Source organism: Nyctereutes procyonoides, unplaced genomic scaffold, assembly GCF_905146905.1.
Source record: "Nyctereutes procyonoides isolate TBG_1078 unplaced genomic scaffold, NYPRO_anot_genome, whole genome shotgun sequence".
Classification (NCBI taxonomy): Eukaryota; Metazoa; Chordata; class Mammalia; order Carnivora; family Canidae; genus Nyctereutes; species Nyctereutes procyonoides.
Genome location: NW_026575052.1, coordinates 28,899,791 through 28,913,184, shown reverse-complemented (window position 1 = coordinate 28,913,184; position 13,394 = coordinate 28,899,791). Strand labels below are relative to the sequence as shown.

Below are 13,394 nucleotides of genomic sequence, written 5' to 3'. Positions count from 1 at the left end.
TTTCCCAATTTTTTTTTTCACTACAAAAATGTGGTGAGGGGCATCCCTGTACATATAACGCTATCCACATCTCTCTCTCTTTTTAAAGATTTTTTATTTGTTTGAGAGTGGGAGTGCAAGCTGGGGGAGGGGACTCTCTGCTGAGGGAGGACCCCCGCCCCGGGCCCGGCCCCCGCCCCGGCACTCAGGGCTCAGTCTCAGGACTGACATCGTGACCTGCGTGGAAATCGAGTCAGATGCCTGACCAGCTGAGCCACCCAGGTGCCCCTGCACTGTCCTCGTCTTCAATTATCTTACGTTCTAGCATCAGTATGAATATATGTTACATGTCTCCTTTAACCCACAGTTGTTTGGGTTTTTTTTTTAAAGATTTTATTTATTAGAGAGAAGATGGGGTGAGAGCGGGGGAGAGCACGGGTGTCAGAGAGGGGGAAGCAGGTTCCCCTCCACCAGGGAGCCGATGTGGGGCTGATCCAGGCCCAGGGATTGGGACCCGGGCCAATGGCAGCTGCTTAACTGGCTGAGCCCCCCAGGCACCCCTAACCCACAGTTTTTTCACAAGTTTTAAGATTTACAGTTTTTAGGAAGAGGAGTGTTGGAGGTTTAAACCTTGGTTATTATTATTATTATTATTATTATTATTATTATTATTATTTTACGGAGCAGGAGATTTTGACATGTATAAGCTCAGCTGTTATTAGTAAATCTTAGGCGTGTATTTTTGTATCATGAGGGTTACTATTTCTAATCTTAAAAACTTATATAAAAACATAGGTATTCAAAATTCTGATGCTTGCATTCTTTTCCATGAAAGCCTGATTTGCGAGGCTTTTTTTTGGATTTTGCTTTTACAAATACTGTTTTTCTATGAAATTATTTTTGTTTATAAGTAGATTTCACTGCTTATATTCGGGTGTTACATTATTTGTGCACAGCAGTTCACAAATCACAGCTTTACTGTGAATTTAGCTTTCATAAACATAAAATCACTCTTTTAATTTGTTGCCTTTGGCATTGCTTTTTACCTTGTCTAAAATTAATATTCCTCTTGCTTTCCTTTTCTTTGCATTTTCCCTATTTCTGTATTTTTTTAAATTTTTTATTTTTTTAATTTGGGGCAGGTGTCTTTAATTTAGCTGTAGTTAATCCAATTGAGATATAGTTTTGTAGCAAAGACTTTTTAAAATTGTTTACACTTACTTTTATAGCTGTCAACTATCTTGTAGTTCTTTGCTCTTTTCCTGGATGTCTGATTTATCTATTTATACCATGTGTTTTTATGTGCTTAGGGATTTGGCAAGATAAGCTATTGTAATATTGACTAGTGGTAACTCTTAAAGCTTATACTTGAATATTCTTGAATTTCTCTTACATTTACCCTTTTTGCCCCTAGACTCTATTGGTAGACTAGATTATTAAATTACTATTTTTATGTTGTATGTTTAATCTTTAAAGAATAGTGTCCCATTTCAAGAATAATTTGATATTTGTATTCAGTTCTCTGTCTCTGAGATTTTTTAGATATGATTCTTTGTTAGTGGGTTTTACTGATTTCCTCTCCTTTTCTTTTCTTTTTAAAAATAAAGCTGATCGATTCTTGAACTTTTTATCTCGATTCTGCTCTTATAGTTTGAGTAGGAGTTCAGGTAAATCTTTTTTTCAAAAGGATTGTTGGAGTGATCTGTTTTCTGAAACGTTGTATATCTAAGGAGGAGGCATATCTTTGCTTCCTTCTTTCACACACAAAAAAAAGAGACTTACCTGGCTAAATAAATTCCTAGGCCAAAACCTTTGCCCTAAAGACCCTGTGAACTCTGGTCGGTGAATTTTGGGCATTGACTATTACAAGAGAAAAGTTTGGGGCCTGTCTGACCTTATTTCTTTGTCGGTGACCTGCTTTTTTCTGTCTAGATGCTTGAGAGCTTAAAATTTTTCAATCATACAGATATTGTCAGAGTGTCTACAGAATAGATAGCGTTTAATTCCTAGAAAACAGTGAGACCTTTTGATTTTTGCTTTTTCTTGTTCTTTTTTTAGCTCAGTGAAAGTTTTTGTCAGTTGTAGCTTTGACTCTTGGTTTCTGATGTAATTTTTCTGATTTCTTCCTTGTAGAAGTATGGTCTCTGTTACCTTTTTGGTGTGACATCTTCTACTTTATAATTATCCCCTCCTTTTTCTCTACATTTGGGATGGAATCTTTCAAGTTTTATTTCCCAGTGCTGCTTTGATATTTTTGTTCAATTGATTCTTCTCAGTTCGACCCAAGTTCTGCTTTCTTGTCCCACAAAGCTCCATCTCCCTCTCATCGTGCTGGACTGTTGTCAGGTCCTCTTCTCCCTTATGGCCTTTGAGTCCTATTTTATGTCTATTTTGTGTCCCTGAGGGGAAACACATTTCAAACATCTAAGTTTTTCTTCTCTGTTTCTTCTCTGATGATTTAATAATCATCCAGTGGCTTCATTTTCCTATGAGTTTTCAATCTAACTTTGTGGTATCTTATAGTTTCTACTTTTTTTCCCCTCATTCACTTGTCCTGGAAGGAGGAGAGAGCAATCTGATTTCCACATTTGCCAGCAGGACCAGTACGTCAGGATAATCCTGACCTCTGTTCATTGGCCATTGAGGTATTGGCTAAAATGCCTCTGGAGACTCCAGTGGGAGGAAGTTGGGCCCACTTCTCAGTGGGTTATGGGCACTTTTCCAGGGTGGCTGGGATGGACCTAAATGGGACTTTCTACCCACCAGGAAGGATTCTTTCTAATGAAGAGTGTGATAAGTCACAGGCTCCTCCCTCTGCAGTGTGTGTGGTTGGTGGGATGAGAGGGTCACGGTGGGTAGGGTGGAGGCTGGCAGGGAGGGAGGGCAGGAGGGCAGAAAGTCGTCTCCGGGCACAGGAGCAGCTTCCTGTGAGGATAGCCTGCATCTCTGAGCCAGCGGGCAGAAGGGGGCAGACAAGCTCTTCCCTTCTTGGAGTGAAACTGAAGCCACGTGTTTTGTGGCATAAGACAAGCAAGTGGCCAACTTGTCTCTTGGAATGCGACTGCCTGTGGTTGGCGGCAAGTCCGCCTGGAGCCTGACTCCAGGAAAAGCTCTTTTCAGCATCGTTGTGGCTTTGCTTTCTTTCTTTCCATCCTGCAAGGCATTGTACCTGGTAAGGAGTGGGCCATTGCCACCAGCCAGATGTCAGAAGTCCCTTGCAGTGTAGGGCATGTGGTGGTAAATGAGTTCCCAGGCGGACGCAGGAGTGTGCATCGTGCATAATTGCAGGCTTCATCACTAGTAAGACTCGGCACAGAAGGGGAAAGATACCTCCAAGGAAATGAAAATATGAACCATATGCTTGTGCTCAAGTCGTGAGGCTACATGTGACTTAGTTATTTTTCCTTCTGTTTCCCCAATATTTTTATGTGCCACTTTTATGATGACCAGTAAAAGCACCATGTCACCTTACTCATTTTTTGTCTTGCAGACTGTAATGCAAACGTCCACAAGGGTTGTAAGGACGCTGCACCTCCGTGTACCAAGGTGATCTGTCATTTGTTTTACATGGGCATTTGTAGCTTTGTTGCTTCCTTGTCATCTGTTTAGGTTTTTGTTCTTTTATTACTGTCTAGATTTGTTTCTAAAGTAATCATTGTAGTGATTAAAAAAACAACACATGTTCAAAGTGCATAGTTATTTCCTGGAACTGTACACCCTTTGGAAATAGGAAAAGCTCAGAAGTGGCCACCTGTGTTATAAGGTACAAGTAGGTCAGTGTCTGTTGAGAACTGCTTGGTTTACAGTGTAGACCTCAAGTACATCCGTATGAAGTCTAGAGCAGTAATTCTCAAACATCAGCAAATGTCAGCATCACCTGGAAGACCTGTCAAAACTAGATTTCTGGGCCCCATTCTCATAATTTCGGATCCAGTACGGTTGGGGTGGAGTCCGAGAATTTGTATTTCTATCAAGCTCCCAGGTGGTACTGCTGTCTTGGGACCACACCGTGAGGCCTGCTGGAATAAAGGACTGGGCTCTGAGTTTGGGATTCATCACATCTATTTGTTTCCTACTCTAACGTCATGTCAGAAATGTGAGTGAGTGAGGTGATGATGCTTCAGAGAGAATCTTAGGGGTCTCGCACCTCTGTGCCAGTTGAAACCCACAGCGTGCCTGGTCACACAGTTGAGGGTAATGTTTCAATACCCATGGGTGTTGTGGATCCTAGGCAGGAGGGTTGGTGAGAAGGAGGAGGAATGAGTAGGAGGAAGGCTGTGCCTACAGGAGCTCCTCCCTCAGCCTCGGTCGGGACTCCTGAGTTGGAGATTTCTGCTTCCCAAAGATTTTGAATAAAGCTAGGATATTCACGATGCGTGTTCACGAGGCACACCTGCATTGCAGCTTGCGCGTCTCATTATCCCAACATTTTTGTCTTTGGTGCATTTAATGTCTTTTGCTCTAAATTCTTTTTTGTTTGAATTAAGATCCCAAAAACGATATACATAAGAACCCTGTGTAAGTGGGTGAGCCCTTTTTTTATTTTAGCCAGATGGAATTTAATCTTATTTTACATGTTTCTAATGTTCTTTACCAGAAATTCCAGGAGAAATATAACAAGAACAAACCGCAGACCATCCTTGGAAGTAAGTGACATGGAAATGACAATTTCATGCCTACTGTACTTTTCTTCCAACGCGTAATACCTGCTCCTTTTGTTTTCTCGTTTGTCCAAATGTTTCTTCTTTCCTTACATGTGATTAGTATAATATTTAATTATACAAGGAGGTCAAGGATGGTATGAACTTTTATGCCAGCCTAGTAGCCTTAGTGCTAGGTGTACTATATGATCTTTTATTTCAGAGAGGACTATGGGGGGATGTGTTAGGATATTGCCTCAATTCTACGTGATAACATAGTGTAATGGGCACTATTGATTTAATAGCAACCTTTGAGGGAAAAGAAAACATGACATTAAGCATACGCGACTTTGTTTTCCTAGCATTAACACGTTCTTAACTATACATATACCTATCACGTGCTTCTTCAGAATCAGAGTTAGGGACAAAACCCTGAGGTTTGGAGTCTCCAGGCCCTGATGTCCATTATTATAGTAACCTGGTCCTGCTTATTAGCTGGGCCTGAGGCTGTGATCTCATCGCCTCCTTTAGGATGACAATGAAACTTCAAGGCACACTGCTGTTTTTCTCCATATGGTTAAATTTTGTGCTTCTGTTTTTCCTTGAGTTATATATTGCTTAATACAAAGCAGTATTTTTTTTAAAGATTTATTTATTTATTTATTTATTTGAGAGAGAGAGAGAGAGAGAGAGAGAGAGAGAGGCAGAGACACAGGAGGAGGGAGAAGCAGGCTCCGTGCAGAGAGCCCAACGTGGGACTCGATCCCCGGTCTCTAGGATCAGGCCCTGGGCCAAAGGCAGGCGCTAAACCGCTGAGCCAGGGATCCCCGAAGCAATATTTCTTACAACTCACTGGCAGCCTTTGCCAGTAGTTAACATCACATGCAAGAACCAAGGACCATCATCTCCTAAGTCTGAAAATCTTTCCGTTTGTTGTGAGAGGGTGCAATTTGTTCTGCCTCAAACATTGTGTTGCCTGCCATTTTTAAGTTTAAGTTTGTGGTCACTTTTCCTTCGAATCTCTGACAGAGTGACCAGGTTTCCAGAACCACTTGAATCGGGACAGTACAGTAGGCAGATCCATGGTGATGTGTGATTGGGGTGTGATGTCATATGTCATACAGGTTAAGCTAGTGCAAATAATCACACCTGTGACACCGTGGACACCCCTGCTTGGACAGAAGTCCCTTTGACTGTAGTTGTCAGGCACTTTTCAACTGCATAAGGTTAAACATGACAATAAAAGGATCTTAAAATTGACACAACTCCTTCTCTTTACTCTGCAAGTCGTGAAAATAAAACCGAGTCATTCGTGTCTAAAATCCCTTGTAGTACCCCGGGGTTCCGTGTTAAGTATTCATTCTCCTCTGCTCTACCTACAATACTGTGGGACTGAGACATTTTCCGAGTGTTGTATAAAGTGCACATCCAACGTAAAAGTGTTTTATGCCCATAACAATTTAGAAGAAAATGTTCAGAAGACATTTAGGAGAAACCAGGAAGGTGCTGAAGCACCCTATAGTGTTCAGTATGTGAGAGGGAGGGGCTCAGCTTGACCGGCAGGTTTCGTTTGCCTCAAATTGTCACCCCGTAAAGAACAGACTCCCCAGCGTCATTCCAATCCACTGACCTGCTGTGTGTGTGTGTGTGCGTATGTGCGTACGTACAATATGCATTCTACTAATAGTGCTAATAACACCTTGCGTCTATTTAAAGCTGCTGTAAGGAGCACAAGCAGTGGTTTATGGGAAAGCTCTCTCAGTGTTTCCCCATTCCATTTTCTTGCGTGAGCCCAGCCACCCACAGTCCCTAAGTGGATCTGCTGATGCAGGCCTGCTGCATGGGGATCAGGAGGGGGTGACATGGAAGGGACATTTGGAGCAGGTGTCAGGATGTGGCCAGGAGACTGGTGTCAAGGCCGGGCCTGCGACATATTAGAAGCAGCCCTTGAGTGTTCTGCTTCTTGGCTTTTGAGTGACTTTTGTAATTACTGCCCTCTGTGAAAACCTCATGAAGCACCCATTGTGATTTCCAGACTCTTCATTTCGAGACATCCCGCAACCCAGTCTCTCCTTGCACCCTTCTTCCTCCATGCCTATCGGATTGCCCACTGGGAGAAAAGAAGCTTCTTCCCAGGCCCATCCCTTGTCCAGAAGTGTTCCAGGCACTGCCTTGGAAAGGTAAGGCTTGGTGTGCTTTCTCCTCTTAACACCCAGAGCCACTGCGGGAGCTGATGGTCCTCCCTCTTTCCCTCCAGCTTCAGAAGATCGGGGCCATCCCTGGAGTCTGAGAGTGACGGGAACAGTTGGAGAAGCAGGTCTCATTCCGATGAGCTGTTACAGTCCATGGGCTCTTCTCCCTCCACGGAATCCTTCTTAATGGAAGGTGAGGAGAAGACATGTTTGTTTGTGAGGATTTTCCAGGAGGAATTTTTCCCAAAGGATCAAACATATACTCTCTTTGGTATTGATTGGTTGTTTTTTTTTTTTTTAATAATTCTGTTTCATGGCAACTTTTTGGTATAAAGTTTTTTTTTTTGATAAAAGAATGAAAATTTAGCCCCAGTGAATATTGCCAGGTAGTGGCCAAGGATATATTAAATAGACTTGTGGCATAAAGATAAGAGAATGAAATGCACTGTGTGCTTGTTACTGTTTAAAAGGGTTTTCGAGCTACTTTTGGGGGCACCTGGTTGAGCATCTGCCTTTTATTTCAGCTCAGGGAGTGACCCCCAGGTCCCAGGATCGAGTCCCACATCGGGCTCCTTGCAGGGAGCCTGCTTCTCCCTCTGCCTGTGTCTTTGCCTCTCTCTGTGTTTCTCATGAATAAATTAATACATAAAATCCTTTTTTAAAAATTTTTCAAAAAAATTTTGTTTATTCATGAGAGACACACAGAGGCAGAGACACAGGCAGAGAGAGAAGAAGACTCCCTGCAGGGAGCTGGATGTGGGACTCAACCCAGGTCTCCAGGATCAGGCCCTGGGCTGAAGGTGGCACTAAACTGCTGAGCCATCTGGGCTGCCCACATAAAATCTTTGGAAAAAAAAAAAAAAAAAAGAACTGATGAATTGGAATAGGGATAATATGTTAAAATGCAAACTTCACTTAGTTAAGCTGGGCTTGCCGAGACATCTGAGATCCGTATGCCCACCTGTTGCCCCCTACTTCTAGGGACTAAAAGCATTTTTTAAAAGCATATTTTGTAAGATAGGATTTAGCCTGGGGAACTGCGCGTTGTATCCAAGCTGTATCAGTAAGTGAGGAAGGACCGAAGGAAAGGGGAGCAGCGACAAGAGAAAGGCCTGGACTCTGCTCCAGGAATCCACTGCTTTTATTTTCAACTCAAGTCTTTGAATCCATCGTCATCTCACGCTGGCTCCTCTGAGCCAGACTCCCTCTGAGGAGTGCTGTTTGGGCAAACAGGATTTAGTTTTCCTGGAAGGAGTATATGTGTGTGATGGCGAACGCTGTCAAAAAAATCTCTACTCAGCTGTGCCTGGAGCCCTAGTGCCCTGCTTTCTTGTTTGTGTTAAGGACAGCAAGCCAAGTCAAGAGCAAATCAAGTGGAGAAGTACGAAATTCAGGTTTGAGTAGACACTGCAGAGTAAACTGGGGCAAAAGAGACTGTGTGTTTGAGGTTCTGTAGGCATATTGTGCACTCTGAAGGTTACCAAAGATTAATAAAACAAAATAGAGCACGTCAAAACAAACAAAAGAATCTTGAGATGTGGGATCCCTGGGTGGTGCAGCGGTTTAGCGCCTGCCTTTGGCCCAGGGCGCGATCCTGGAGACCCGGGATCGAATCCCACGTCGGGCTCCCGGTGCATGGAGCCTGCTTCTCCCTCTGCCTGTGTCTCTGCCCCTCTCTCTCTCTCTCTCTCTCTCTCTCTCTCTCTCTGTGTGTGTGTGTGTGTGTGACTATCATAAAAAAAAAAGAATCTTGAGATGTCTTGTTGTTGTCGTCATGTGTTTGGACGTAGTCATCATCACTGTTTTAATGATTCTTTGCTTTCATGCGAGCTGCCTCGATTTGGACCCTTTCACCAGTTTGGTTTTTGGGTGTCTCTGCTCCACATCAACCACATTTGGGGTTAGTTGTTTCTGGGTTCAAAGCAGGTTTATTTTGTGTGATGAATCTGTGGACGTGGGTACTTTGGAAGGTGTTTGTTTCTTGGTACCCCATTCCTGGCTTTTGTGTTCTACACGCACACTAGATGTCGTGGACTCTTCTCTGTGGAGTGACCTCAGCAGTGACGCCCAGGAGTTGGAAGCAGAATCCTGGAGTCTGGTGGTGGACCCCTCCTTTTGCAATAAGCAGGAGAAAGATGTCATCAAAAGACAGGATGTCATCTTTGGTAAGCATTGAAAATATGCTCTCAGGCCGAAGCAGGGTGGTGGGGGGAAAGAGCATGGAGCTTGCAGTCCTCCAGGCCCGGGTTCAGATATCCATTCTGTTCCTTGCTGGTCGCTTGATCTCAGACAAGTGGTTTAATTCGCCTGGATCTTAGTTTCTCTGATGGTCACGTTTAAAACGCGAGACTTGATCGAGGCGTTCTCTGTATGTGGTACAAGGCAAATTTTATTTCTCAGATCCTTTTCAAGTTTACTTACACGTGGCCTGTACTTCTTTTACTGTAAGAACCACAGTGAATTTTCCTGTGCTGTAATGCAAGGCAGCCGGGCAGCCGGGTATGTAGCTCTGCAGGTTGCCCCATGCACCTGCGGGCACCCCTCACTAGACCCGGCGGGATGGGCCGCACCTGGGTCACAGCAGCGTGAGCCTGAGTTCCATAGTTGTCGCTGTGAATTTCAACTCTCAGATTTTACTGTTTCGAACAGTTGGGAGCAGAGGCAATCTGAATTAGGGGAAGTTAGTTAAATGACAGATGAGTTACAGAAAAATAAAGCTTAAACCATTTAAAAATACAAAGTGGATCCTCAGAAGTCATTCCCAGAAGGTACCCTACTTTAAAGATGGGGCTAGCTCTTTTTTTTTTTAACCAATTCTTTGTATGTGATATGGGTCCCAAAGTCTGGTGGCGATGGATTCTTTCTCACCTGTGTCAGGTTGGTGGTGGTTATACAGGTCAGGAGCATGGTTTGAAATCTGTCCAGGGCTGTATACATAGGAAGATGCTGTCCCTTTTACTTCTCTTGCAGTTTATATTATAATTTTTCTTTGTTTACTTATTGATTTTATACATTAAAAATATAATCTAGCCCATTTGGGATGATTTATCATGTGCAGTTGTTCACAGCATGGACTTTGGGGTCACAGGGGCTTGTGATCCAGAGAAAATCCCTCCCTCTCTCTTCATTGTCTTTAAGGATGAGGAAAATGATTCCTATTTTTGGGCTCATAATGGATAATTAGATAAAAGGATTAAATGAACTGATTTTAATAAGTGCTTTTAGTGCACAGTCAGTACAAAAAACATGATCGGAAATAATATTTTGGAGCCTGTGGGTTGAAGAGATTTTTGTGTATGATAAAATAATAAAACTACGGTTACATTTGTTTACCCTCCATGGCTAATATTTCAGAGTCTTTCTCCCTGAGTCTGGAAATACTCACTAATCTCCAGCTGTACTTATGGTGCTCCCACAAATCACAAATTATTTCCTCTGATGCATTTTTATAATGGAAATAGAATTCATATGCCACAGAATTGGCACAGTGTGCACTTTGGTAGGTTTTAGTACTTTCCTGGAGTTGTCCAGCCATCATCCACTATCCAATTCCAGAGCATTTGCCTTCCTCCAAAAGGAACCCTGTGCCCTTAGCACACCCTCCCCATGTGCCCCCCGCCAGCCCCGGTGCCCGTGCACCTGCTTGTCCCTGTGGATTCTCCGACCCTGGGGATTTGGCACCAGCGAAGTCGTACCATATGTGGCTGGCTCCTTCTCCTTAGTGTAGTCTTCACAGTTCATCCGCGTCGTATATCAGTACTTCATTCCTTTTTGAGGCTGTATGTCATTTCACTGTGAATATACCACGTTTTGCTTAATCATCAATTAATGTTAATGGTCATTTTGGACTATTTTCACCCTGGGGGGTCACATTGTGACTTTATGTTTAGCCATGGGAACAACTGCCAGATGATTTTCCAACGCAGCTGCACCACTTTACACCCCCACCAGTGACGTACTGGGGATTTTGCTTTGTCCGCCTCCTTACCAACACATTTTTATTGTCTTCCCTTTTTATTACAGTTAGCCTCATGTGTGCAAAGTGACTTTGGGTTTGATTTGCATTTTCCTGCGAGCTAATGCTATTAGTGTGCTTATTGGTCATTCGTATATCTCTTTGGAGAAACACCTGTTCAAATATTTTGCCCATAGTAAAGTGGGTTTTTTTGGTTCATTTTTGTCTTTTTACTGTTGAGTTATAACACTTGTTTTAATACTCTGGATGCAAGTCCCTTATGAGATATTTTTCTTGCATTAAAAAAAATTTCAGTCCTTTTACTGGAAATGCCAGCATTACTCTTCCCATAGAAGCTTAGTAATTAGTGTCATTGGCAGCTGCACTTTATTAAACATTGATATTTGAAAACCAAACTTGTTGAAAAACATCTGATTGTATGTTTCTTGCCATATTTAAATCATCTGTAGTCCTACAGGTAATCCTACAACCTGTAGTCCTTGCTGTAGTCCTATGACCTGATACACGTTTTCCTTAAACACCTCCGTTTTTGAGAAACTCTCTTTCTATAGACATTGCATGTAATTTTAGTAATCCATGCTAAGAGCTGAAATTCCTCTCCCCTAGTTTCTGTTGACTCCATCCATGTAAGAAGTCTCCTCTCTGTCCCTGGGCTGGCCCTTGGCTGCTACCACGCAGCTGGCCCACTGCCCTCTTTCACTTTTTCCTTTTTTGATGAAGACTGTTACTTGCTTGGAGATTTAGAGCGAGCTGTCTACTACCTTTGGGCACTCAGTTTATTCAGCTGGGAGTACAGATAAGATCTACTTACTTGGATCTGAGAAATAAGTAATGTATACTATCTGACAAATATTAGCACCTGTTGTGTGCCAGGCATTCAGTCTGGAAACCAGGGAAATAACAGCAAACAAAATGTGCATGTTTCCTGCTCTCGTGAACTTATTTTGTTGTAGGGAGACAGCATACACGACCTACATACAATGTAGTACAGGGTATGTGTAGAGTACATAACAGGATGTAGGTAGTGATACGTGCTGAGAAGAAAAATAGAATAGTAGTAGGCTGTATCAAACAGGGACACAAGGGTTTTAAATGTCAGGGCACACAGGGGAGACATAAGAGACAAATAATATTTGAAGAGACCTGGAGGACTTTGGGAAGGAGCCCGATGGGTTTGGGAAGAAACCATCTCAGGGTGAAATCAGTCGATCGGAGAAGGACAAACATTATATGGCCTCATTCATTTGGGGAATATAAAAAATAGTGAAAGGGAATAAAGGGGAAAGGAGAAAAAATGAGTGGGAAATATCAGAAAGGGAGACAGACCATGAGAGACTCCTAACTGTGGGAAACGAACTAGGGGTGGTGGGAGGGGAGGTGGGTGGGGGGTGGGGGTGACTGGGTGATGGGCACTGAGGGGGGCACTTGATGGGATGAGCACTGGGTGTTATGCTATATGTTGGCAAATTGAACACCAATAAAAAATAAGTTTATAAAAAAAAAACCGTCTCAGGCTGTTGGAACAGCAAGCATGGAGGCCTTCGAGTAGTAGCTTACTTCCCCCCATTCCTTGGGCTGCCTTTTCACGTTATCCCCAATGTCCGTTGATCATCACACTCTGTTTCCTCCTGGAGAAAAGGGAATCAGTGCTGACTCTTGTAGTGAAAGAGTATCATCATTCATAAATGTCCCCCCCCCTTTTTTTTTTAGTTTGTATAATGTTTGGGGTTTAGCCACTAACGGAGGTCACTGGAGTACTTGGCCGTTAAAGCTTGTTTTTGTGCGTGTGTTTCAGAGCTGATGCAAACAGAGATGCATCATATCCAGACCCTGCTCATCATGTCTGAGATCTTCAGGAAAGGAATGAAGGAGGAGCTGCAGCTTGATCACAGCACCGTGGATAAAATCTTTCCCTGCTTAGATGAGTTACTTGAAATCCACAGGCATTTCTTTTATAGTATGAAGGAGCGAAGGCAGGAGTCCTGTGCTGGTGGTGACAGGAATTTCGTCATCAGCCGAATTGGAGATATTCTAGTACAGCAGGTAAGAGGGATGTGAAGGGCCTAACCTCAAACACCCAAAGGTTTGCAGACTCTCTACAATGTTAAGAGCCTATGAAATAAGTCAGTCAGAGAAGGACAAACACTATATAGTCTCATTCATTTGGGGAATATAAAAAATAGTGAAAGGGAATAAAGGGGAAAGGAGAGAAAATGAGTGGGAAATATCAGAAAGGGAGACAGAACATGAAAGACTCCTAACTCTGGGAAACGAACTAGGGTTGGTGGAAGGGGAGGTGGGCGGGGGGTGGGGGTGACTGGGTGACGGGCACTGAGGTGGGCACTTGATGGGATGAGCACTGGGTGTTATGCTATATGTTGGCAAATTGAACACCAATAAAAAATAAATTTATAAAAAATAAAATAAAATAATAAAATAAAATAAATAAAAAAGAGCCTATGAGAAACTGGAAGTGCTTTACCATTACTGCCAGAGGGGATTGGTTGGTTTTCTTTCGTTTGATATCCCTTTGTGTGCCTGATGGCTGAGATGCTTTAGCAGCCAGTGACCTACATCTGTGTGTCTTGGGACCTGGTGGGATGATCC

At 43.0% G+C, this 13,394-nt stretch overlaps 1 protein-coding gene across 10 annotated transcripts in view; it reads left to right on the top strand.

Moving 5' to 3' along the window:
• Positions 1 to 13,394, top strand: part of ARHGEF28 (Rho guanine nucleotide exchange factor 28) — a 311,495-nt gene that overhangs the window by 231,327 nt on the left and 66,774 nt on the right. For all 10 annotated transcript variants that reach the window (XM_055332795.1, XM_055332796.1, XM_055332801.1 and 7 more), the window contains 6 exons: positions 3,470 to 3,525; positions 4,577 to 4,625; positions 6,655 to 6,799; positions 6,877 to 7,004; positions 8,836 to 8,976; positions 12,583 to 12,830. In XM_055332795.1, the coding sequence (XP_055188770.1) occupies positions 3,470 to 3,525; positions 4,577 to 4,625; positions 6,655 to 6,799; positions 6,877 to 7,004; positions 8,836 to 8,976; positions 12,583 to 12,830 (767 nt within the window). The remainder of the gene's footprint in view (positions 1 to 3,469; positions 3,526 to 4,576; positions 4,626 to 6,654; positions 6,800 to 6,876; positions 7,005 to 8,835; positions 8,977 to 12,582; positions 12,831 to 13,394) is intronic.